Source organism: Triticum dicoccoides, chromosome 4B, assembly GCF_002162155.2.
Source record: "Triticum dicoccoides isolate Atlit2015 ecotype Zavitan chromosome 4B, WEW_v2.0, whole genome shotgun sequence".
Taxonomy (NCBI): domain Eukaryota; kingdom Viridiplantae; phylum Streptophyta; class Magnoliopsida; order Poales; family Poaceae; genus Triticum; species Triticum dicoccoides.
Genome location: NC_041387.1, coordinates 89121272 through 89148346, shown reverse-complemented (window position 1 = coordinate 89148346; position 27075 = coordinate 89121272). Strand labels below are relative to the sequence as shown.

Here is a 27075-nt window from a genome sequence, read left to right as displayed (position 1 = left end):
TATGAGAAAGTGGTTGAGGGCTTTGGAGCATATCACCATTTTGAGCAAGCAAGCCATTAAGCAACACCTCATCTCCTTTTAATAGTATTGGCTTTCCTACGGACTCAATGTGATCTTGGATCACTAAAATATAAAATGTAGAGTCTTGAGCTTTAGAGCTTGAGCCAATCCTTTGTCCTTAGCATTTTGAGGGGTCCACATTCCTAATCCATGCCATGCCAATCATTGAACTTTCCTGAAATATTCATCTTGAAATAGCATTAGTTCAATGAGCTATATGTTGTCAATGATTACCAAAACCACCCAGGGATAGTTGCACTTTCAATCTCCCCCTTTTTGTAATTGATGACAACATATAGATCAAAGCTTCGACAAATGATAATAGGATTTAAATACAACATCGCTTTGAGAAGTATGTTATAAGCAAGAGCTCCCCCTAAATTTGTGCATTATTTAAGATTTGCTTTTGAATGCAAATGCACAATCGATTAGTATCATGGGTTACTCTTCCATGTCACATACATCTTGGTGGAGCGCTCAAAATGATAGCAATTAAAAGCATGCACTCGTCACCAAGCAAAGTGAATGGTCATATATGGATATAAGAGATAATATCATCCAAGCAAACATTAAAGTAGCATATGATCAAACACATGATCATACAAGTATCTCACACAAGGACATAAGGTATCAAACAAGCACACAATAAAGTCCAACCAAACAAATAGCAAGAGAGACAAAAAGAAGCAACACTCTCTCACGAAGCCTATGATCTATACATATTTCTCTCCCTTTGGCAACAAGTTACCAAGAAGTTCAAATATGCATAGTGTTATGCATCTCTCAGGCTTGATCTTAGAGAGGTGGTGTTGAGATAACTCCAAGGACGAAGGCATCAGTTGATGTAGTTGGAGCTGGTGGAGTGGCTGCTGGAGGTGGCACTGAAGCTGTAACTGCTAGTGTTGATGTGGTAGCTCTAGTATCTGGAACAGGCACAATAGCAGAACGCTGACCTCTTGGCACCTGCACTCGCTGAAAAACATCTATAGTTGTCTTTCCTTTCTTCTCCTCTGCTTCCTCCTGGAGCTGCTCAACTGTAGTATGTATCTCAGTGACTTTCAGATCAAGATCATAAAACTTGGTCTATATGATCCTCTCCAAGCTCTCCTGATTCTGAGTCAGGGTGGCCAAGCCCTTCTCAATCCTCAAAGTAGATTGGATCAGATAGGCTAGTTGATCTTTTTTTCTCTTCAAGAACACTTGAGATGCTTCCTCAACACTTGGCATCTTTGCAACTCTTTCTTCCCTTGCCTTTGCTCTCTTCTCTTGTGCTTGCACTGATGAAGGTTCATTCTCATCCATTACAACTGTGTTTTCTTCAAATTCTGGATGGATAGGTAAATGCTCCTTGTCCAACAAGTAAGTGTTTGTGCCCATCTTTGAGTTGATGAGCACGTGAATATCTGGAGCATACCCACAAGACCTTTTCTGATCAACAGTTGTCCTCTTGATTGTCTCTACAATCAGACTCTTGACCTTGAATTTTTTAGGAACATAAAAAATTTGCAGCAAGTTGATTGAATGTCCTCTTATCATCCTATGATCTCCAGATTTGGGCAATAGAGTATGCCTCAAGATTGTGTTGATAGTAGGCAGACCAGACAACAAATACTTCACTGAGCCCAACTTATGAGTTTCAAGGGCTTCATCAAGAATTTCCTTATACATACTTGCCATGGAGTTGTGGTATTTCTTCTTCTTGGCATACACATCCAAATCATCCTCATGTTCTTCTAGGGCATTGATCAGCTTGGCCCATTCATCAACATTTGACTGGTACCTTGTACCTTCAGCCATCCACACTATCCTTCCATCTGGATAGAAATGAGCAGTGGAGTAGAATTGCATGATTAGCTCATCATGCCATTTGGTGAGCTTCTGTCCAACAAACTTGTCAACTTCACAAGATTCGAAGCTGTCATATACACCTGTAAAGTGATCTTCATTCTCTCTGATATAGTTCCAGTCAACCCATCTCATATCACAGACAATTGGCTTCTTGTCAAGCAAAATAGTCTCATAGAAGTCTTGATGTTCTTTGGTGTGGAACCTGTAGTCCACTGCAGTTCTCCTTCTCACAACATAAGGATCATTCTTCCTCCAAAGTCTCAGACCTGCATCCTTTCTGTTTTTCATGTCCTCTGCCACTGGATGAGTGTCATTGTGGTCTGGAATCTTTGGTTTGAGCTTTCTTAGCACTTGGGCTTCAACATCTTCTTCTTCCACTTCAGGAACTAGGGCCTTGTTCTTCTCTTCAAAAGGAATGTTTCTGGTGCTTCTCTTAGGTACAGACTTGGTGGCTTGAGCAGCAGCTTTGGGAGCAGGTTTGGTCTTTGAAGTTTCAGCCCCTGACTTGATTGCATCTCCCATAAGCTTTTGTGACTTAGGTGTTGGAGCAGCATCCTCTTCCTCTTCATCTTCAGAAGGATCTCTCATCATAGTTGACTTTCCAAGAACTTTGGCAACTGTGGTTCTTGCCCTCTTCTTCTTCTTGTCATCTCCAGCTGCCTTACCATCATCTGATTCTATTGTGAATTTCATGGTTTCTCCTGTTGGAACTTTTCTTGCCTTTGACATTGGAACTCTCCTTGCTGGTGCCTTCCTATTCAAATCAGGTTTTGTTGCAGCAGCAGTGCCATACTCCTTCTTTAGCACTTTCTTCTTTGAGGTGGACTCATCCTCAACAACCACATAGTCCTCATCTTCAGAATCTGAGGTTCTCTTCTTTCTTGATCTGGTGGCTGCCTTTGGCAAGTTACTTGGTGTGCTCCTGCTGCCCTCATCATAGATGCATAAGGGACTAGTGCCCTCACTCATTTGCTCTTGCTCTTCAGATCTGTTCTGGCTATCACTCTGGTTAGACATCTTGGCAGGCAAACTGACAGCAAATCTTGTGAATAGATATATATATGAGGTAGAGTGGATGAGCATCACAAAGTGCAGAGATTTTGCAAAACAAATGAGTCAAAACTTAGTTGTAGTTCTCTACTGAAATGATTTCAGAGCTACTGAATTGATAAACTCAGTGATACCGAAGCAACATTTGGAACCTAAACTAGTGAACTCGGTCACACCGAGTCACAGTTTGGTGGCACCAAGATTGCTAGGGTTTCACAGAGAATTGAACTCGGTCACACCGATTTGCAGTTTTTGGTCAGACCAGAAAGCGCATGTGCAATTGCCTAAGCCAAATCGGTGAGACCGATTTCTATGATTCGGTCGGTCCGAGATGAGTTCAGCGGAGACCTAACCCTAAATTTTCGAATCAAACTTAACCTAAGGAAGTTTTTCTCTGGATAGATTGCTTTCATATGTGGCAAGAATCATGGCATTGACCTCGTGCTTAGAATCGGAGTTAAAAATATAGCACAAGGGGTCGAACTCATACCCTATTCCGGCGGGAGTTTGCTACGACGGCAACGGTGGAGCAGATTCCCGTTGACAGCGACAGAAACCAGCGGCGGGAGGTCACTGGCAGCGAGGAGACTATACGGAGACTCGAGGAGGCAGAGCAGGATACGCGCGGGCTAAGGAGTTTGAAGAAATTTCCAAAATCTCACCCATGGGTATATATATCCCGACCCTATCGGTGTGACCGAGTGGAACAACTCGGTGGCACCGAGATGCAGAATCGCAAGCGGTTACTGCAACTCGGTGTGACCGAAGTGTTCAAATCGGTTGCACCGTGATGAAAACCTAGATCAACTTAGTGATCTCGGTGTGACCGAATTGGATGACTCTGTCAAACTGAAATGCACAAAGAGGTTTTGGAAGTTTAAGACTATGATGAATCGGGGACTCCGAGTGCTCCTCACACAAAGTGGTTCGAATCTGACTTGATCAAACTTTGTGATGTAGCACGAATAGAGTTTGAGACGAGAAAAGCATAGGTAGCTAGAGAAGGTTCTTAGGCGTTCTTGTCCATCCACTTGGCAAAAGAGAAAGAGCCAAACAACTAAAGCAACAAGTGGATGTCCTCGAATGAGTAAAATATGCAATCAACATGCTCACACAATAAAATGGCAAATGAAACATGTGGAAAAGCATGCACAAACACTCTAGCATCTATCAAGGAATTTGCGATGACTAGGTCATCTATATATGAGTATATTGACTTAGGAGTCAAATGAGAACATTTGATCAAAGGTCATACTCATCATTTAAGCACAAGTGGGGTTAGCACTTTTACATAAGGCATTGTTGTGTTCACATCGTTAGAGTTGCTTTAGCTCAATTCTTAGAGTAAAGCTCCCCCTAGATGTGATATCCCCCCTAAGAGGAATGAACTAACCTTGGGTTTTGTCGATGATGACTTCATGTAGGTTTTGAAGATGTGGATGCTCAATGTTGATGTAGATCATTTGGAGCAATCCATTGGAGCGAGTTGCACTTTCAATACCTACACGGGTTAGTCCCACAAGGAACAAGCAAGGATATCCATAGACATAGAGTGATGTACACACAAGATGATGTCCATGAAAGCATTAGGTTACCTTGTCCCTTGTCTTACCAACAAGAGGGTTTGTGACTCCTTGAACTAGTGCAAGATATGGAAGTTGTTTGCACTTGTTCTTGCCAAAATGATATGAGTGAAGTATGTTGGCGGAGTCACCCTCAAGAACTCTCTAGTCCTTCTTCTTCGGGATCCACATCATCTTGATGGGAATCCTTGGAGTTGTAGTCGTACTTGATGAAGTAGAACTTGATGTAGTCTTGGGAACCCACTTGACCAAGGCCTTGGGAGCTTCTTCAAATGCATCAATCTCCTCTTGAAGCTTGTCCTTGCCTTTTTGCTTGTGGTCTTGTGGTGGAAGATCATCTTGAGCTTGTGTTCCTTGGAAAGAAGTAGGATCATACTTCTCTTGTTGAGGAACAAACTTCGTCTTGGGGTATTGATCTTATTCCCACTCAACTCCATTGGCATTAAACTTTCGTTCAAAACCAACACCTTGATTCTTCCGGTGCCTTCCTTGCTTGCGTACAATTTCCTCAAATTGCTTAGTTCCGGAAAGGCTCTTGTAAACACCTTTCTCTATAATTCCCTTCAATAAGCTATTTTCTTGCTCAAGTGTAACTTGGCTAAGAGAATCATTAGTGGAATCAAGAGAACTACTAGAAGCAACAACATTGGATTTAGCATGATTATTGTTACTACTAGAAGAAGAATCTTTCTTACTCTTGTTGTTAGATTTAACTTGTGGCATATAAGTAGACAAGAGTAAACGCTTGGTAATGTAAGAAGAACTTTTCTTGCGAAGATCATCATTGATTGCCTTTAAAAACCCATGCTCTTGCTCAAGGTTGAACTTTTCAAAGCGTAACTTCTCATGAGTCTTTAAAAGTTCTCGATGATCTTCCAATGTAGTTTGATGAGCTAACTTAAGAGTGTTTAGTTCTTTAGTTAGACGCTCAATCTCCTTCTTATCATTGTCATTCATTTTATCTTGATTAGCATGATTAATAGCAAGTTCATCATAGTTTTCATAACTAGAGTTGTCAACAAGTAAATCATCATCACCTAACAAATCATCTTCATCACTATTGAAATCAACTTACTTGGGGTGTGATACCTTTGGGCCTTTAGCCATGAAGCATCTTCCAATTCCTTCATTTGGTGAGTCAAATATGTCATATGAGTTGGTTGACACAAGTGCTAGACCGGCAACACCTTCATCTTGAGTATATTCAGAGTCGGGATGATAACTTCTCTCGGAGTGATGGTCGGAGTCGGAGCCGGATACCCATTCACCAACGTGAGCTTGATGTCTTCATTTTGTGTAGCTATTTGATGATTTGTCCTTCCTTTTCGAATCCTTGCTTCTCCGGGAGGTTCTTCGTTCATAACAATCATCTCTACTCCTTCTCTCTCTTGGCAGTGATTCTTCTCTTCTACTTCTTCTTTTAGGTGAATCTTCTCTTATTTTGTAGGGTGCCGTACACTCATTGGAGTAGTGTCTGGGTCTTCCACAATTGTAGCAATTACGTTCACGACTCGAAGATCTTTTATCATTGTAGGACCTTGACTTGGAACTTCTTTCCTTGCTTCTACTCTTGTAGAACTTGTTGAAGTTCTTCACCATTAGGCTCAATTCTTCATTGAAGGTTTGTTTCTCACTTGATGATGTAGGAGCATCACATGAGGCTTTGTAAGCACCACTTGACTTGTTGTGAAACTCTTTTTTATCCTTGAGTGACATCTCATGAGCAACAATTCTTCCAATGACTTCCGTTGGCTTGAGATCTTTGTATTTGGCATCATTTGGATCAAAGTGCACATGGTATCATATTTTCCATCCAAGGCTCTTAGGATATTCTTGATGATGAATCTATCGGTCATCTCTTCACTTCCTAAGCCGGCAATCTCATTTGTGATGAGCGCAAGCCTAGAGTACATTTCAGCGACAGCTTCACCATCCTTCATTTTGAACTTGTCAAGTTGACTTTGAAGCACATCCAATTTGGATTCCTTGATGGAGTCGGTACCTTCATGCATATCAATCAAAGTATCCCAAATTTCCTTTGCATTATCAAGACAGTTGATTTTTTGAATTCTCTGGGGCACAATCCGTTGAAGAGGATATCACAAGCTTGAGCATTGTATTGCAGCATCTTCAACTCTTCCGCGGTAGCTTCACGGTTCGGTTCTCTCCCATGGAAGAATTCACCTTGCAAGCCAATACACACAATAGTCCAAGCGGCGGGGTTATGTCCAAGAATATGCATTTTCATCTTATGCTTCCAACTAGCAAAATTAGTACCATCAAAGTAAGGACCTCTACGGTGGTAATTTCCCTCGCTAGACGCCATACTCTCCTAGGTTATGAAACCAAGGCTATGATCACCAAAAGCTATGGAAATCAAGGCAAATGGAGACCGTAGCTCTGATACCAATTGTAGGATCGAAAGTATGTCTAGAGGGGGGGTGATTAGACTACTTGACCAGATAAAAATCTAGCCTTTTACCAATTTTAGTTCTTGGTAGATTTTAGCAACTTAGCACAAGTCAACCAATCATAATATAATTCAAGCAAGCATGCAATGAGTATATGAGCAGCGGAAAGTAAAGCATGCAACTTGAAAAAAAGTAAATGGGGGGGGGGGGAGCAAACGCAATTGGGGACATGGAGATTTTTGGCGTGGTTCCGATAGGTGGTGCTATCGTACATCCACGTTGATGGAGACTTCAACCCACGAAGGGTAATGGCTGCGCGAGTCCACAGAGGGCTCCACCCACAAAGGGTCCATGAAGAAGCAACCTTGTCTATCCCACTATGGCCATCGCCCACGAAGGACTTGCCTCACTAGGGTAGATCTTCACGAAGTAGGCGATCTCCTTGCCCTTACAAACTCCTTGGTTCAACTCCACAATCTTGTCGGAGGCTCCCAAGTGACACCTAACCAATCTAGAAGACACCACTCTCCAAAAGGTAATAGCTGGTGTGTTGATGATGAACGCCTTGCTCTTGTGCTTCAAATGATAGTCTCCCCAACACTCAACTCTCTCTCATAGGATTGGATTTGGTGGAAAGATGATTTGAGTGGAAAGCAACTTAGGGAAGGCTAGAGATCAAGATTCATATGGTAGGATTGGAATATCTTGGTCTCAACACATGAGTAGGTGGTTCTCTCTTAGAAAATGACTGCTGGAAGTGTAGGCACATTCTGATGGCTTTCTTCACGAATGAAGAAAGGGTGGAGGGGTATATATAGCCTCCACACAAAATCTATCCGTTACACATAATTTAACAAACTCGGTGGGACCGAATCAGAAAACTCGGCCAGACCGATTTAGTTCATAATGTGACCGTTAGGCATTTCGGTGGGACCAACATGTCAACTTGGTGGGACCGATTTCATTAGGGTTAGGGCATAACGTAATCTCGGTTTGACCGATTACACGAACTCGGTGGGACCGACTTTGGTAATAAGCTAACCAGAGAGTTGGTCAGGCAAACTTGGTGGGACCGATTCACTCATTTCGGTGAGACCGAAACATTACGAAGGGGAAACAAAGAGTTTGCATTGCGAACTCGGTGGGACCGATCGCTCATCTCAGTTAGACCGAAACGTTACGAAGGGAAACAGAGAGTTTGCAATCCCATCTCGGTGAGACCGAGATCCCTATTGGTGAGACCGAAGTGACTAGGTTTCTGGCAGAGGCTATGTCAAATGAACTCGGTGGCGCCAGATAGATCAAATCGGTGGGGCCGAGTTGGACTTTTGGTTTGGGACATATGTGGATATGAGAACATGGTTGAGGGCTTTGGAGCATATCACTAAGCATTTTGAGCAAACAAGTCATTAAGCAACACCTCATCCCCTTTTAATAGTATTGGCTTTCCTATGGACTCAATGTGATATTGGATCACAAAATATAAAATGTAGAGTCTTGAGCTTTAGAGCTTGAGCCAATCCTTTATCCTTAGCATTTTGAGGGGTCCACATTCCTAATCCATGCCATGCCAATCATTGAACTTTCCTGAAATATTCATCTTGAAATAGCATTAGTTTAATGAGCTATATGTTGTCAATGATTACCAAAACCACCCAAGGATAGTTGCACTTTCACCTGACCTTGTAATAATCAAGTAGTTGCTTAGCTGCTATGACGTGGAAACCAACTAATATTCCACCATACAACCACACGGTTGACTACTTAACTACAACTTAATTAATGACTCATCTGGGCGGTGCTTCGGTATTGCTTTGGTGGCAATGTGTTTTGTGGGCGACTGCCGAAGCTCAAAGGGATTGTACAAGTTCAAAGTTGAGTAGCTTCCATGTGTAACCGTGATACAGTATGGGCTCTATCTAGAATAAGTAGGTTGTGGGAATCCTCTTGCGGTAGACCAGCAGATGTAGGTGTGTAGGTTGGACTGGGTCTACCTTTTCTAAGAGGCTACGACTTCCCAAAAGTCCTATCTTGGTCTACCTAGCTACTTCACAAGTGAAGTTTAGTAGCACAAGGGTGTGATCGGGAATCAAGGGCAAAGTACACAAACCTCTATAGAGTTTATAAAACTAATCATGATTAGTCGTGTGCCCGGTTATGGACAACTTAAGAAACTCACCCGAGAATTGTCATCTTGATCTCATCACCTTTTCCATTCTAAAACTTATGGGTTGAACTCGCATGACATCTTATATGTGGCAATATAGGTCCCAAAAGCCAGAATCTCCGACAAGATAATCTAATGAAGTTAAAGGCGTATACACATTCCTTGAGAAATTGTACTCTGGAAGCTTGTTTACCATCATGGCCATTCATGGAGGAAAAGAGGTGTCACGTTTCATTAGAGATGTTCTGAAGATACTTTCAACCATCCCAAAACAAATCGAAAAGATGAAGAAATCAGTGGCCCGAGCAGGCGCGATGACGTATGTGCCAGATGTGGATGCATTAGAGATTATTGGTGGTTTCCCTGAATTCAAAGATGATGGCACACCTTTTTCGGCGGCATATTATGCCCGTTATGCAAAAGAGACCCGTGTGTTGGCGAGTCAGCTGGTCGAAGGGCTTGATTTGAAGAAGTATCAGACGACTTATGATGAAAGCAACATGCGGGTTCAACCACCATCCTTTGAGCCCTTTGACTTGAATCCACAGCATCATAAGCATACCTTTGCCCCTGATGTCGACCCCACACCTATCATGCATGATGACGCCATCTTCCAAGCTTTAACCAGTATCGACTGGAATCTGGATAATCTTCAGATCAAGGGTGTTGAAGAATTGGCACGGGATGACCCGGAAGCATAAACAGCTGGAGATCATTAAGGTGAAGATAACCCGGAGGATACAGTTGCGAACTTGCAGGAGTGAGAACTCCAAAAAAACTTTCGGCGAGTTATTTGAGCCATGGGTGTCTATGTAATAAGATAACTTGAAAACACTTGGTGCTTTGTCATGCCTTCGTGCACTTTGAATACTTTGGTAATATTTTGGATGAAATAATTGAGCTTGAGTGGTTGTGGTTGTATGCCAATCCGCCCGCTGCGCTTTCCTGAAGTAATTAGTGGACGAGTCATATATGTATGAACCGCCTATAGTTGATCCTTGTCTGGATTCAAAGGACTAAAAATGACCCGGCGTTTTATAGACCTGTCGACTCATGGTCGCAATGAAATGCTATGATCAAGATGATTCGGAGTATTAATGACCCGACGACTTATAGCCCTGGCGACTCATGGTCGCGATGAAATGCTATGATCAGGATGAACCTGAGTATTAATGACCCGATGGCTTATAGCCAAAAGAAATAATCCTGTAAAACATAAAATGATGTAAAAACAAAACAAAAAACATATAAAAATCAAGTCGCCCTTTTAGGCTTGATAAAAGAGATCCGCTTTCGAGGCTTGAGTCTTGCTTCAATGAAGCAGGCGTGATAGCCTCTGTTTTGTCCTAGCTTTCTGTAAGCCGGCTCTCTCATGAGCTTGCAACATTTTAACCTTGACAAGTTCAGGGTCATAATAGATTGACTGTCAAGAGTACGTCGGGTCATCTTGGCGGATGAGCATCAAGCAAACAGGCAGGTTTAACAAGGAAATTCTAGCATGTGTCGAGTCAAGAGGGTTATTATGAGCTAAACTCGTTGAGTTGGGAGCCCCCAAATGACCTATGATCAAAGAATAAGACTCATACACAATAGTTTGGATGAAACAACACAGACCCCGAGTTTCGGGGTGCCGGCTTTATTATCATTGATCATAAAAAGATATATACAGTAATGTATGTATAAAAGTTGGAGCCAGTGGCTCTAAGTGTAATAAGGATGAATATGAGCAATGTTCCAAGGCCTGTTGGTTTCCTCCTCAGATGTACGCAACTTCTTGTGTTCACGTATATCAATCAGATAATATAACCCGTTGTTGAGGTCTTTACTGATGATGAAAGGTCCTTCCCAAGGAGGTGAAAGCTTGTGCATGCCAGTCTAATCTTGAATCAATCGAAGCACTAAGTCGCCTTCCTGGAACATACGACTGCGAACTCTACGACTGTGATAGCAACATAGGTCTTGCTGATATATTGCTGATTTGGATACTGCAAAGTCACGTTCCTCTTCCAAAGCATCAAGGAAATCTTGCTGAGCCTTTTCGTTATCTGCTTCAATATAAGCCGCCACTCTGGGGGAATCGTGACGAATATCGCTCGGGAGCACTGCTTCAACATCGTAAACCATAAAAAATGGTGTATAACCAGTTGATCTATTGAGAGTAGTCCGTATGCTCCAAAGGACAGAGGGAACTTCCTCAACCCAACAACCAGGAGTACACTCAAGAGGAACCATGAGTTGGGGGCTTGATACCTCGTAAAATCTCCTGGTTATCACATTCTGCCTGACCATTGGATTGGGGGTGTGCCACATAGGCCACGTCAAGCCAGATGTGCTCTTGTTCCAAGCTCAGGCAGCGTGACGATGACGAAGATTGTGTCCAGGACATGGTGGAGCCGGCTGCTCTGTTGTCTAAATGAATGCCTACTTGCACTGTTATGATTAAGTTTTTGCTATGGTTTGGTCAGTTTGATGTGAACTGAAGTGATGTTGGCATTCTAGTTTCAACAATGGTGTTTGTAGTGGACTGAAGTGATGTATGGTTGCCATCGGTGGCGCTCATAGCGGAGACGACAATCAAGACTCGGTCCGCTCCGACTGTTCCCCACAACCATGATCTCCGCCTCCTATCAAACCCTACTCTGCCGACAACTACATCGTGCTCGGGGAAGCGAAGACGCACGAACAGAGGCGACAACTGAAACCATCGATTACCTGGGGGCCCTCTTGTCTCATCTAAACTCTAAAGTTCACTCGTGTGAGTCAGTCCGACTGGACCAGCTCCCATAGTTGACGTGGGGGAAAGGGCCCAACGTATCACAAAGCGTACACATGACCGTATCCGTTACATATTCGCAAGTCTTACGATTGTATTGGAGCATTTTACGAGTACAAGGATGGTTTTGTTACAAGCCAGCAAGCATAGGGATGAAACATGCAGTTTACTCTGTCATGTGGCATGCCGACTGAGCATCGCTCTCAGAGGGACGGTTCACTGAGCGGAAAAAGAAAGATGATACCATATGGTCACATCAATGGCTAGACCTTCAGTCCCTTTGTGATATGTATAACTCATAACAGTGAGACTTTTGCGCGTTTCCGCTTGATGGTTGGAAAACGACTATGAGATCGAACACGACCAATTGTGCATAAGCTTGAAGTTGAACGGAGAAAAGTCAGCTTACCATCTGAAATTCGTTTGATTTAATTTAATTTAGCAGATTTCTCGGAAAATTAAATTTAATATAATTTAACTTTTTAACACGGTATAAACAGAGACGCTCATGCATACACACTTACAATCTCCCTGTAAGCGTACACACATATACCATATCCTTGTGAGCATCTTCGGGAGCCTGGGTTATCATATCATCTTGAGATTGATAAAGTCGTCACTAAACGCATATATCCGGAAAGCCTGACTTAAATTCAGAAAATACGACCACCAATGCGAAGTTTAGAACCTAAACCATTTGTTTCATCACAAAGAACATAATCATAGATACGCAACTTTCTCGAAATGTTCTGTAAGAGGTTATGCACACCTACAAAGTTAGGTAGCTTAGGTAGCAAACTCTTAGTGACTCAGCAGCAGCTGCTAGACACGTTGTCTCGTGACACTAACAAACAATTTACGGTACTATTTTCCCTCAAAATGAAAAAAAAAACAATCATTACCTTAGCTGCAGAGCATCAGATTTGTCATTTGTGTGATGATCAATCTCCGTCCGGGAGCAAGCAACCCTGCCTGCGAGATGTCACTTTCCGGAGTTGGCCCCACGGCAGAACGGCTCCGCAAAATCGTGGGTTTTTCTCCGGTCTCCGGTAAACTAATGCCACAAGTGAAGAAGCCACGTCGGTGCGTGGTGGTTACGATTACTTGCGGGGCGGCATCGTCTTCTCTTCCATCTCACGCGCTCCCGTGTTCAGACTAGTCTCTGGGGCGGGCGGGCGGAGCTCAGATCCCCGGCGAGCGGATTCCAGATCGAGAAAGGTCAGATTCTTCCTCCCCATTGTCGCTCGAATCTATTCAGGGTTTCTCTCCCGATTTCTAGGAGGGGGTCCTCTTCGCGCCCGGTCTGGCCCCAGCCGTTGCCTCTCGGGGGTGTTCTTGCGGGGATCATCCTCACCATTTTACTCCTTCCCTCCTCCGATAGGATTGCCAGTCTTGTCTTTGCTCTGCGATTTACCAAGGGCAGTGTTTGCAGCATGCAGTTGGATAGAATGATAAAACTGTTTTTCATCCAATCAATGCGTGCGTTGAGAATTTGGCGTGGTCTGTTGTTCTGTTCAGAAAAATCCATTTCTCGCTGATACTATATGAGATGCCGTGGTCCGTTGTTTGTCTGTGTTTGCAATTAAGTAAAAGCAAGGAATCCTTTTTATTACTATATTATTGAAGTTTGATGAGTCAGCACAGCAGTGTCGTCAGCTTCAGTTTACCGTGGTTTTGCTAACTCTGTTTACATCTGCCTTATCCGCACTTGTCTAAGATACACTATTATAGTGACGAAGGCCGCTAAAGTCAATCATGTTAAGATTTACATCGCACCAAATACCATATATATTTTACACATGCAACTCCGTTGATAGTTGGATGCTAGATATTCAGTATCTTCGTGTCTGACAGAGTTCCTATCTCGAGTTGATCTGACAATTTTTGTTCCATCCTATATGCTTTTTGTAATGAACATATTCAGATAGTTAAGAAATATAGTACAAAACAGTACACTCGTTACATATTCAAATTTCAGTCTGTTTACAGGCCCAGCTCGAAGGAAGAAAGAATGGTGAAAGATGTCCATGAGCCACGAAATGGCGTTTCTCTGAATAGTTCATCTTCGCAAAGTATCGTTAATTCAGTGAGTTATTTCTTCCGAGATTCACTTGTAAGCTGCCACCAGATTTGTTTCTTACCATGATGCCTTTGTGAATTCTACTGACAATTTTAATTTTTTTGTACCCTTTGTTCTGACAGAAAACGCAAAAGGGTTTGTGTCTTGATTTTTTACATGGAAAAAGCTATTGTTATTCACCTTTACTCAATACAGTTGTTTGCTCTCCGTTGACAAGCAAATCCTTGTAGCATGTAGTCCAGAATACTTGATAGTGTACATAAAGACAGATGATTATTGTGCACATCATCCATAGTTAACCACCAATCTGAATGTGTGGATCAAGTTTAAAAGAAAAGGAAAAAGAGGGAAATAGTTACTCCTTTTTTGCTTATTTAGCGCCTCCATCAGATTTGAGTTTAAAATGGTGCTTTGACTTGTCAGGAAAAGGTTTGTCGTGGACAAATTCCAGAGTTGACATGGGAACACAAGCTAAGCCATGTTAGATATGATTTGCCGTCATTCGGACTTACATGGAGGGAAGTACGGCAGATGGTATGTCTTTTTCTTTATGGAACTCCTAATTTTATGGTCTGCTGAAATTTATCTGAGCATGATTGTTTTAGTGGTCCAGCTGTTGTTTAAGAATAACAATGATTATTGGCAACCTTAACTATAATTCTTATGTGTTGCTTTTTCTATGACGTTTTTTGGGTTCTTACTAGGATTGTTCTTTGCTGTTCTTGCTTTATTCTTCAAATTTCCTTTTATGTTTTCTCCTTGCCTTAGCTTCATTTCATTATTGCAGGCTGGTCTTGGTTTACGTCTTGGTCGACACATCCTTGAAGAAACTTCAAAAGGACGAGTACGCTTTCACATGTTTGCTTGTACTACTCATTGTTGTGTGGAGTTTTGCCCAATTACAGATGTCTCTTTCTGATCATTGTTAGTTTTTTACAGACTGCTATTATTGATCCCATGAAGAAGCGCACTGCAAGATCTGGTCAGGGTGTTCCACTTGGAGGCATTGGGTATACCTTCTTGACTTCTCTCAGTGTAACATGTATTTCTTATCAATGTTGAGTGTGGCATCCATCGTAGTTTTTATATTATCACTAGAAAACTTATTTTACTACTTTTAAATTGTTGAACTGTGTGCCATACAAATACAAGTGAGCTTAGTGGATTCTGAATGCCTTCCCATTCAGGGCTTGTTTACCATGTACCTGTTGTTTTTGTTGCTTTTATGTAACATGTTCCAATAAGTTCGATGTGCAAATGGGTTTGATATATTTGTTCACTATTTTTTTTGAGGCTTCTGTTAATTCTATTTATTCATCCATTTTCAGTGATCTGAACTCCTAGGGGAAAATGATATATACTTGAAGCCTATTTATTGACCAGTGTGCTAATAAATCATGTTTGCACTTGCACTCTCCTGCATATGATTAATTGTGCTAACTAGGGATAAAAAATTGATTCGGAGGCAAGTATCACACTGAAATACGGACGAGTGTGTTCTGCACTTGTATTTTTTCTCTAAATATGAATAAAAATATTGTATCCTCTCATAGAATTTGTGCTTAGTGTCTCCAAGAATTTTTTAACAGTGCACGCTTCAAAACTCTTCCTTTGTTTAATGAAACTTTCAGTACACTATCCTCTAATTGTTGGAAAACTGTAGTGCAGGAAGTATTGGAAGAAGCTGCAAAGGTGAGTTTCAACGCTGGCAATTGTTCCCAGGAGCTTGTGAAGATAAGCCAGTAATGGCAAATCAATTTTCTGTAAGTCTTAACTATTCTTCTTCGTTCCACTTTGGCACATATATGCGCTCTTTTTGTTTCTGATCATTGCTGTTGTAGTCGATATGACCTTGATAGAAGCTGCTATCAAGGTAGCGGTTTGGTCTACTGCAACATTATATTCATAAAATTATAAATGACTGGTTAAGCAGGGGTCACAATAAGTTAAGTGGGCTACCGACGCAGCTTGTATTGTGGCCCAAAGTAGATATAATTTTCTTTTTCTGCCTCCCCTGCCGTCTGATAGAAGTTTAATCATTACGGACTGAACTCCTAACAATGTCTTCTTAACATGACAGACTGAACTCCTAACAATTCGTTCCTAACCCTTTGAGAACAAAATGGAGGAAGAGAGATAAAATCCTCACAAGTGGCAAAAATATTAAGGCACCATTCTTGAAGGGACTACAAAATTGTTATAATGAGTATGATAGTGAAACCGTTAGACCCTTCTTTGGGGGTGTCATACTTAATTATCACATTCATATGTTTGGATCAGTAAGATTTTATTTGAAATCAACAGTACAATAGTTTCGTAAGTAAATGGTCTATTTAAACGCCCTCTCCAACTCTTATCCGCATGTTGCAGCCATGCGTTAATTGCCAAGTGAGATCTATGACTACCCTGTTATGCTAGTTCCTATGAGTTAGCAAATAAATAAAAACATATTTCATATTGGAAATTTGACATGATATTTGAATATATTTTATTTTAGGCCTTCATTTCCCGCAAAGACGGTAGAAAATATTCTACAGTGTTGCATCCTGGGAAACCGGATTTGCCAAAGTAAGTATATCACAGTGTTTTTCTTAGTTTATTGTTTATGCGTTGAGTTAGTCTATATAATAGATTTAGCGGGTAGCATTTTGATGTATCAAGTGTTTACATGGAAAAGATTCCTTAGATCTTTTTTAATTGCAGAGGAACTAACATTTCAGGAATTGGATCCTGGGATTGGAATCTGAACGGAGAGAAATGTACTTATCATGCACTTTACCCTAGGGCCTGGACCATTTATGATGGTATTGCAAGAACCACAGAAATCTTTTCTGCGTAACTACAGTTTGTTTTTGTAATTTTGTAATGTTGTTACTAGGAGAACCCGACCCAGATCTCAAGATAGTGTGCCGTCAGATTTCTCCAATTATTCCACACAATTATCAACAGAGCAGCTATCCTGCTGCAGTATTCACTTTCACAGTAATATGCTCCTCCCCCTGGGTTACCATAAATTCACTTATTAAATGGTTGGTTTTAACTTTATACACCTGTACATCTTAATCTGATTTTCTAATTTAAAAACAGGTAACTAATTCAGGAAACACAGCTGCTGATGTGACTTTGCTTTTTACATGGGCTGTAAGTTCTTATTTGATACTCTGCATTTTTATTCTACTTCTGGACCTTTCAACTTGGAGATAAGTTTATATCTCTGCAGAACTCTGTTGGTGGAAAATCTGAACTCACAGGATGTCATTCTAACTCTAGTATGACGTAAGACACTGATGCATGGAATTTTTTTGGTTTATTTTTCACCTTGTTATTGAATAAAAATAGTTGGATTTATATTTCATAAATCTCATGACAACAGAGAAAAGGATGGCGTGCATGGTATACTGTTACACCACAGGTAACTTCCCACTTCAAATTTATATATAATACATCATCTCCTATCACTAATGATATCGATCATGTAAACTTTAACTCGGACATTTACGATTTTCTTAATTGAGAGCAGAACAGCTGATGGACGGCCACCAGTAACTTTCGCCATAGCTGCACAAGAGAAAGAGGATATTCATATCTCTGAATGCCCTTACTTTGTGATGTCCGCTAGCTCTGATGAATTCACAGCAAAAGATATGTGGAATTCAGTGAAAGAGGTTTGTTAGAAACTTATTTTGTAAGCATAAACTGTAAAGTTTAAATTCACTGTGTCGTAGTTTTATTTTGGAAAGTAGTGAATGACCCCCCCCCCCTCCCGCCTGCTTCATTAGCTTTACATTCCTGAGTCATTCTGCAATCATCTCTAGTGCACCTTCCTGAGTTGATTTTGAAGAAGTTTTGCACATTCATGTACTTTGCATGCCAAACCTTTGTTTGGCTTCTTCTGTGATGAATGGAAGATAATGGATGTGGTAGAAACTAGGGTCCTACCGGGTCTAGGCCGGAGGTTGTAGGGGAAGGAGGGAGCTGGTCATGGACGAACTCGCGGCCGCCGGCAGCTGGGCGCCATCATGCGCGAGGAGGCGGCGGCTGAGAGGGAGATGGCGCAGGGAAGGAGGCGGCTAGGGTTAGGTCTCCTGGCTCCCTATGGAAGCCGAGCAAATATGATTGCTTCGTTGCTTCATTAGATACATCTCCTCTCCTTATATAGAGAGGTTTACTTGACTCCCAAGCCCCTAATAACGATAATTGGGCTAAGCCCCTAATAACGATAAGATAGACTGGGCCACAACTAACTAGGCTAAGCCCCTAACATGCCGGTCATAACATTTCTCCCCGCCCGCACAAATAGCTCGTCCTCGAGCTGCAAGGCGGGAAAGAGCTTGCGGAACTCCTTGAGGTGATCAACAGTCGCCAAACACCTCCGCGGCAGCTGGGGCGGGCAGGTCGCCGAGCCCGGCTGCGGCGGCGTCCTCATCAATGTAGTCCGCAGCCTCTAGGTAGAAGAGTCGCGGACAGACGTGGCCGGACGCGTAGGGCTCGTCGCAGTTGAAGCTCAACCCTTGGCGGCGACGCTCGAGTTGCTCGGCCGGTGTGAGCCGGCGGAATGGGCGCTCCGCGGTCGCGGCGAGGGGTGCCGAGGAAGCCTGAGCAGGACGACCCTGCGCTGGAACGTCCGGCCAGGGTGGCGGCCCAGCGGCCCGGGGCGGTGACGCCTGCTGGATGACCACCGCGCGCGCTCGAACGCGCGGGCGTAGTACATGGCCGTCTGGAGGTCCTGGGGTCCCCGCAGCTCCACGTCCATGCGGATATGATCCGACAGACCGCTGACGAAGAGCTCAGCCCGCTGGCGAGCCGTCACGCCGGGCGCGTGGCACGCCAGGGCCTGAAAGCGGTCGGTGAAGTCCTGCACCGTAGAGGTGAAGGGAAGACGGCCAAACTCCGCCAGCCGGCTCCCGCGTATCGGCGGCCCGAAGCGAAGGAGGCGGAGCTTGCGAAAACGCTCCATGGAGGCATGCCGCCCTCGTCCTGCTCGAGAGCGTAATACCAAGTCTGTGTGGCGCCTCGGAGGTGATATGAAGCGAGCCAGGTGCGGTCCGACGCGAGCGTACGTTGCCCCGGAAGAACTGGTCACACTGATTAAGCCAGTTGAGGGGGTCCTCGGTGCCGTCCTAGGTGGCGAAGGCGAGCTTGGCGAAGCGCGGCGCCGTCTGGGTATGACCGCCGTGGGGGTACGGCGCCGTCTCGGTATGACCGCCGTTGGGGTACGACTCAGCGGTGCAGAGCAGCGGCGCTAGGTCGGTGATCACAGGGGGGGGGGCTGTGGAACTGCCTCGCGTCGAGGCCAACGAAGGGACCCGCGGAACTGGAGGACTCGCCGTACTGCGCCTGCGCCTGCTGTGACGGCACGTGCGGCGGTCCTGAGGCCATCGTGTAGACCGACTGAGACGACGACTCGGTCAACAAAGCGGGTAGCGGGGACAGCGAGGACGGGAACCGGACTTGGTGGAGCGGAACTCCCGCCGGCGCGGTCGATGCGGGGCCGGAGCTGACCGGCGGTGGCTGCTGCAGCTGCAGCGGCTGCTGCGGTGTTGCGCCAGGCAGTGGCTGGGCGCCGGGCGCGGCGGATGCCGCCAGGAGCGGCGGCTGCCACTGCAGCCAGGGCTGGGCGGTGGTGGCGAAGGATGGCAGCCGCAGTGGCCCGGCGAGCGCGGCGAAGACCGCCTGGTGTGGCGGCTGCCACGGCGGCGCGGAGGCGGCGATGGGCACTGGAGACGCGTCGGAAACCGGCGCCGGCCATTGCGGCCACTGCAAGGCGGCGGCGGGCGGCGGCCCAGCGAACGCCGCGGAGGCCCCTGGATGCGGCGAGTACCACGGTAGGGCCGGCGGCCCGGTGGCGGCAGGGGCGGCGGCGGCCCGTAGGGTCTGGTCAGGTACAGCCGGATTTCCTGGACGACGGTGACGAGGGCGTTGAGGACCCCGGTGATCTCCTCCGGGGTGTAGGCGGCGGCCGGTGGTGCGGTGGAAGGCGCCGGCATCTGGACGGTGGCGGCGCCGGAGGATGCGACCAGCGGCGCGGACGGGGAGGGCAGCGGCGCGGTGGTGCCGGTCGGTAGCGGAAGCGACAGGGTGGGCGGCGGCGAAGACATGATCGGAACTGAGCTACCTGATACCAAACTAGTAGAAACTAGGGTTCTACCGGGACTAGGCCGGAGGTTGTAGGGAAAGTAGGGAGCTGGTCGTGGACGAACTCGCGGCCGCCGGCGGCTGGGCGCCGTTGTGCGCGAGGAGGCGGCGGCTGAGAGGGAGATGGCGCAGGGAAGGAGGCAGCTGGGGTTAGGTCTCCCGGCTCCCTAAGGAAGCCGAGCAAATATGATTGCTTCTTTGCTTTATTAGATTGATACATCTCCTCTCGTTATATAGAGAGGTTTACTTGACTCCCAAGCCCCTAATAACGATAATTGGGCTAAGCCCCTAATAACGATAATTGGGCTAAGCCCCTAATAACGATAAGATAGACTGGGCCACAACTAACTAGGCTAAGCCCCTAACATGCCGGTCATAACAGGATGATACATCAGGTAGCACCGTAGCAGTCCTTTGTCCAGTTTGTATGAACTTTTAGTTATTTTCACATCAAAATTTATGCTGTGTGTTCCACGCTTGATTTCTAGACTTGGATTCTGAGGAGTGGAAAGATGCTCAATATTTATTGCTCTGGTGTTGTTAATGTGGGCTGCCCTCTGTGTATTTGTTTCTCTTGTCTTTTTCCCATCTTGAGATCCCTCTTTTGTTTTTTTAGGGACAATTGCATTTTTACCCCTAGTTGGTTCCTACCCACGGGTTTTGCCCTTACTTTTCGAGCTTGCTCAGTTTTGCCCTTACTTTTTCCATCGAGGTCCCTCGAATGCCCTTTGACCGTTTGACCAAGACTTTGAAAATTCATAACTAATTCATATGAACTCAGAAAAATGCAAATAAGATATCAAAATGTTTAGATAAACATTACCTTTATGGGCATATCATTTGCACTCGGGACAAAATCATCGTTTAAACTACCTGAGGTAACTAATGTTATTAACATTATTAAAAATAAATAGGTATAAACAATATTTTTTTGTGAATAAAAATTATATGCAAATGTAGGTGATGTTTTCTGAACATCCTGATACCTTATTTGCATTTTCCTGAGTTCGTATCAACTTGTTATGAAGTTTCTAAATAATGGTCAAAGTCATTAGAACATTCATAACAAGTTGATACAAACTCAGAAAAATGCAAATAAGTTATCAGGATGTTCAGAAAACATCACCTACATTTGCATGTAATTTTTATTCACGAAAAAAATATTGTTTATACCTATTTATTTTTAATAATGTTAATAACATTAATTACCTCTGGTAGTTTAAATGATGCTTTTGTCCTGAATGCAAATGATATGCCCATAAAGGTAATGTTTATCTGAACATTTCGATATCTTATTTGCATTTTTCTTAGTTCATATGAATTAGTTATGAATTTTCAAAGTTTTGGTGAAATGGTCAAAGGGCATTCGAGAGACCTCGATGGAAAAAGTAAGGGCAAAACTGAGCAACCTCGAAAAGTAAGGGCAAAACCCGTGGGTAGGAACCAACTAGGGGTAAAAATGCAATTGTCCCTTTTTTGTACACTTCTGTTACATTATGCTCAGTAGGGCTCTCCTGTAATATATGAACACAATACGTTGAACATTTTAGAATAGTTCAATCTGCTAAAAAGTAGGACATTGGCACGGAATTAAATATTTAGTATTTTGTGTTGTGTCAGCCATTTCAGTTTGGAAATCCGAATATTGCATTACTTAATGTTTGCAAACCACTTAATTTGGAACTCTGAACCGGACTTTTTTTTAACAGTACTTAATTTTGACATTCAAAAATGGTTCGCCAGACAGTATGAGGTTTTATATGCACTTTACTAGAGCTGTATATTTTTCGCAACTCCTAGATGAAATTATTTCGTATGAATTGTGGGCTAGGTGTGTATAGTCCACAAGCAAAGAGAGATCTGTTTTCCAGTATAGAAAACCTAATTTGTTTTCTAACTTCATGCTTACGTCCGTTCTTATTAGAAGTGCTACAAACCAGTTTGATATGTAAAGATTTGAATATTCTGTTTAGGCCAGTATGGAAGTTCAGTAAATACATTTATAGTAATAACAAGCTGGCTCAACTTCCTTTCCATTTTGGCAGCATGGATCTTTTGATCTTCTTGATCCCGTCAAAGAATCGATGTCCTCCAGACCAGGAACATCAATAGGAGCAGCTATTGCAGCTTCAGTTAAGCTTGCTCCCCAGGCAACCCAGAATGTTTCATTTTCACTTGCATGGGCTTCCCCTGAAGTAAAGTTCTGCAGTGGAAAAACCTACCATAGGTTAGAATGGAAGCCAAAACAATTACTTGCCAGAAAAGGTTAAAATAGTAAAAACAAAAACTGAAACTGACTTCTCTATTGGGTTTGCAGGCGTTATACAAAATTCTATGGCACAGATGTTGATGCAGCTGCAAGCCTTGCCCATGATGCCATTCTTGGTACAACCAATTCCTCACTAAAAATTCTATGGAATACTGTTTGTTCTTGTGTGCACTGCATAGTAAAAGAACCTCATAGCTTTGCAAATATATCATTTTGAAAGAAAAGAAAGAAGATAATGGTTCCATGTTCTCCAATTTGCATTGTGAACTGACAAAAACTGGCTAGTTCTTCGGTTTCTGGCTGGTTTCCTCGTTAACTGGTCAACTCTTTTTCACTTAATGAAGAGGCAGAGTTCCTACCGGTTGCTCGAAAAAAACTCGTTAGTTCTCTGCTAGTTTCACCAAAGCTGCTAGCTGAGATCCCTATCAACATCTTTCGGCACACCGGTTGCATTTGAATCACAACAGATAACATTTACCATGCACCAAGCTTTTGCACTTGAATCACTGGTTGTGGGAACATTTCTTCCTTGTTTTGCTGCACGCCAATTCATAATATAAAATCTGTTGTGAAATTGATCATTGAACAGATTAATTTGTTCGCGATGTTATCTTAGATAATGTTGTAGAGGAAGGGGCAGACAGCAGACCTGCATTTTACTGTATTACTATGGTAATTATATTTCCGGTTTATATTCGTTACTGAATTACATCGTTTACTCTGCATAACTATTAGACCATAGTTCCTGGGAAATGCAAATTGAGGATTGGCAGCATCCTATTTTGCAAGACAAGAGGTTTCCTGCATGGTATGTTTCAAATTTTATAAACCAACAATTCCGGGAGTACTAAACACTGATGCATAGCATAAATTTTCTTCGACAGGTATCCTGTCACACTATTCAATGAACTTTATTATCTTAATGCTGGAGGAACTATATGGACAGGTATTTTTCCGAACTTGTTTTCTTTTATTTATTAACTGAAGACAACTACCTTTCATAAGTATAACAATAGATGCATTTCCACAGATGGATTGCCACCAATTCAAAGCTTAACAGCAATTGGGGGGAAAAAGTTTTCTCTTGACATGTCAAATGGAGAAACAGATGATGATAGTGAGATGAACCCACAGACTAATACTGCCACCGATATTCTTCATCAAATGGCATCAGTACTTGAGAGAATTCATGCATCTCTTGCATCAAATTCTGCTATAGGGACAACTTTGCTTCAGGGTGAAGAGAACATTGGCCAATTTCTCTACCTTGAGGGAATAGAATACTATATGTGGAACACATATGATGTTCATTTCTATTCATCTTTTTCACTTATCATGCTATTTCCAAAACTTCAACTCAGTGTTCAGAGAGACTTCGCTGCCGCTGTCATGATGCACGACCCTGAAAAGCTCAAGCTCCTACATGATGGAAAATTGGCTGCAAGAAAAGTTCTTGGAGCTGTTCCTCACGATCTTGGTCTATATGACCCTTGGATCAAAGTGAACGCGTACACACTCCATAACACGGACCGGTGGAAGGACTTGAACCCAAAGTTTGTACTGCAAGTTTACAGAGATGTTGTGGCCACAGGCGATAAATCCTTCGCCCGAGCTGTTTGGCCATCTGTTTATATGGCGATGGCATATATGGAGCAATTTGATAAAGATAAAGATGGGATGATTGAAAACGAGGACTTTCCTGATCAGACGTACGATGTCTGGTCCATGGCTGGTGTAAGCGCATACTGTGGTGGTCTTTGGGTGGCTGCTCTTCAGGCTGCGTCGGCTTTGGCACACGAAGTTGGTGACAGAGCTTCTGAAAAGCTTTTCTGGAACAAGTATGAGAAGGCTAAGTCTGTTTATGACAAGAAGCTGTGGAATGGTTCTTACTTCAATTATGATGATGCTGGTACTAAAGCTAGCACCTCGATTCATGCTGATCAGTTGGCTGGACAATGGTATATCACTTAATCTGCTGACTGTAATGCTTCCTATCTATGTTCTGGTTTCCAAATCTGCACCAATCGTATTAACCAACCTTATTGCCTAATGAGAGAAACAGAAACAAGTTAGCCACATAACACATTTTGGCTTCCCTTGTGCAAGCATTTACTGAATACTATGTTATTTTTTAGCGTCTAGTATTATCATGAATTATGTCCATGCTAATTTCTAGCTTATTTTACCTGATTATGGAAAGCAAATAAATTTCTGAAAAAAAAATACATATTTATACTGTATTCATTCTGCTTTGTGAATGGCTGAAATTTTGGTCAAAACAATATGAAGAATGTACAGCTTTTATCATTGTTTATGTGCAACCTGAAGAATTATGCTCGTGGAAATGTGTCGTCTCTCATGTCTGAAACTTCATACATATTTCGTGTTGTCCTGCATATATGGGTAGGAAAGCTTGCAGACTTGCAGTAATATACAATACTGGTGACAAATCATAGTACCAGGGTGTACTCCAGTTCCAGTTGTATACATAAATACATGTGCATCATAATCCATTTCTGTTCAAAAGTTGTTTCTGTCACATGTCTAACACGTCATTGACTAATGTACCTTAAGTTGATTATCTTATTCATGAATGAACTCGTCAAACGATGTGACTTTCTTTCAGGTATGCCAAAGCCTGCGGCCTCTCCTCAATTGTTGACAAGGACAAGTCACAAAGTGCACTTGAAAAGATATATACTTTCAACGTAATGAAATTCAAGGATGGTAACAGGGGAGCCATCAATGGGATGTGGCCAGATGGTACATTGGACATGTCCACAATGCAATCTAGGGAGATATGGCCAGGCGTGACATACGCGCTTGCTGCATCTATGATTCAAGAAGGCATGGTTGAGGAGGGTTTCAAAACAGCTGAAGGAGTCTATCATGCTGCCTGGTCTCCAGAAGGGCTTGGGTGAGTATTTTGCATAATAACGGGGCTTCCAGCACGCTAATATCAGACTTGAGGCACATAAACTGAATCTGTTTTGTGATAATCTTCGCGAATCTAGATCCTCGCGCAGTTGATAATGCATTATTTATCCAAATTCTTCTGGCTTCCATTCCATTGTCCAAAAATGCTGACAATTTGAGTTTTCAGATATGCATTCCAAACTCCTGAATCTTGGAACAATGACGATGAGTACCGGTCCTTGTGTTACATGCGCCCACTCGCCATATGGGCGATACAGTGGGCACTCTCAAACCCAAAGCTCCACAAGGAGCCTCAGACAGACATAACACAAGATTCTTTTCCGAAGAACCAGTTCTCATATGCACGAATAGCGAAGCTCCTGCAGTTACCTGAAGATGAGTCGTCCAAGAGCGTCCCTCGGGTTATCTATGAGATAGTTCGGAACAGGTTTACTTCATGATATATGGGCCGCGACATGACTGAATGTTGAATGCACTATTGGAGCAACATTGTTCAATTTGGTTGTTGATTGCGGAAACATGTTATTGGTCAGCACACATTGTATGGAGTTAATGGTAATAAAGGATGAGATCCGTGTATGTAACCCAGTTGAAAATAGTATGTCACGTTGTTCTTCAGAGTGATCTCGTACGGTTGTGCTATAATCGTGAGTACAACAAAAGGGGGAAAACATTTCTTAAGAGCTGAGAAATATTCACAATGGTTTCCTGTCCAGTAGTTTGCAGGCTCACTTTCCTTAATAGTCTTCAATCAAAGTTATAGATAATTTAAGCTCATTTGAGGGAATAACATTAGCATTTGCCGGCTTAGTTCATACAAAGAGCTAAAATGTTAAAAGTAAATAAATAATCATAATCCACTGTACTACCAAACAATCCTCACTACTTTTATACTCAAAATAGTTTTTTTTTGCGCGAAGTTATACTTAAGTAGTTGTGCTCAGTGATTTAATCAAATAAATACGTGCCTCTCACTTGACATGTTCAAGATTCTGGCTGATAATGTCACCTACTCTGAACTTATTCCTCTCCATCTCAGCCGAATTACACCTACTGATCACTACAAAAATACTCAGTCTAGCAAAAATACTCAGTCTATAGCTTGTCATCATGTATATATATACAAAGTAGCGGAAGAAAACAATTAACTACAGAACAGAGAATTCGATCAGTAGAACAGGTCCCAGTGAGACGCACCCCCAAATAACTACAGGGACACCGGATTTTGCAAACTTCCAAAGCCTAGACAAACCATAAGACAAAAGGCTTATATTGCCATCTTTTCCGTTCAGATCGTAGTGAAATATCTTCCGAATTACAGCATCAGGATGCGAGGAAGGTCAGGGCAGAACGATGGTGGAACAAACATGCTCTCTTTGAGAAAACACAAAGAACATAAAGTCTCGATGCGTTGGTAAGAAATATAGTTACGTGTAAAGGCTACACCCGAATTGGAACGCGACACGCCGACACTCTTAAAAAGGAGTTTGTGTGAACAAAGGATAACTTAGATGGTTATGTTTTTTGTGGTTAAACCAATCCACCATGTTTCAAGTTCTAGACTTAGGAGAGGGGTCTCTCTACCCCCGCTCCCCTCCCTAGGGTTCCCACCCCCGCCGCCGCCTGCCGCCGGGCGCGCGCTTCCCGGCCAGCCCCGCTCCCCTCTCCCTCTCCCCTTCCCCCTCTCCTCCCCTCCCCTCCCCTCCCCTCCCGCGCCGCGCCCGCGCGCGCCCAGGGGGTCCCCTATGGTCGCGGCCCTCGG

General features: G+C 43.2%; 1 protein-coding gene across 3 annotated transcripts; it reads left to right on the top strand.

Moving 5' to 3' along the window:
- Positions 1-12952: 12952 nt before the first annotated feature.
- On the top strand, positions 12953-26014 carry LOC119295198 (non-lysosomal glucosylceramidase-like). Of its 3 annotated transcripts, none has more exons than XM_037573555.1 (20): positions 12953-13110; positions 13871-13978; positions 14396-14506; positions 14760-14816; positions 14912-14982; positions 15636-15735; positions 16470-16540; positions 16676-16776; positions 16851-16954; positions 17060-17113; positions 17193-17248; positions 17346-17384; positions 17493-17637; positions 22153-22334; positions 22425-22492; positions 23112-23184; positions 23261-23322; positions 23407-24334; positions 25003-25293; positions 25480-26014. In XM_037573555.1, the coding sequence occupies exons 2-20, from the start codon at positions 13904-13906 to the stop codon at positions 25751-25753; spliced, it is 2862 nt and encodes a 953-aa protein (XP_037429452.1). In that variant the 5' UTR covers positions 12953-13110; positions 13871-13903; the 3' UTR covers positions 25754-26014. The 3 variants fall into 3 exon arrangements, with proteins under 3 accessions (XP_037429452.1, XP_037429450.1, XP_037429451.1); XM_037573553.1 differs by having other exon boundaries at positions 12961-13110; positions 13882-13978; XM_037573554.1 differs by lacking the exons at positions 12953-13110; positions 13871-13978; positions 14396-14506 and having other exon boundaries at positions 15641-15735.
- The last annotated feature ends 1061 nt before the right edge of the window (positions 26015-27075 follow it).

Coding starts and splice junctions, on each gene's coding strand:
- LOC119295198 (XM_037573555.1), top strand. CDS start 13,904: ATGGTGAAAGATGTCCATGAGCCACGAAATGGCGTTTCTCTGAATAGT. Junction 17,385..17,492: donor GGTATACTGTTACACCACAG/GTAACTTCCCAC, acceptor AATTGAGAGCAG/AACAGCTGATGGACGGCCAC. Junction 22,493..23,111: donor TGCCCATGATGCCATTCTTG/GTACAACCAATT, acceptor CATAACTATTAG/ACCATAGTTCCTGGGAAATG.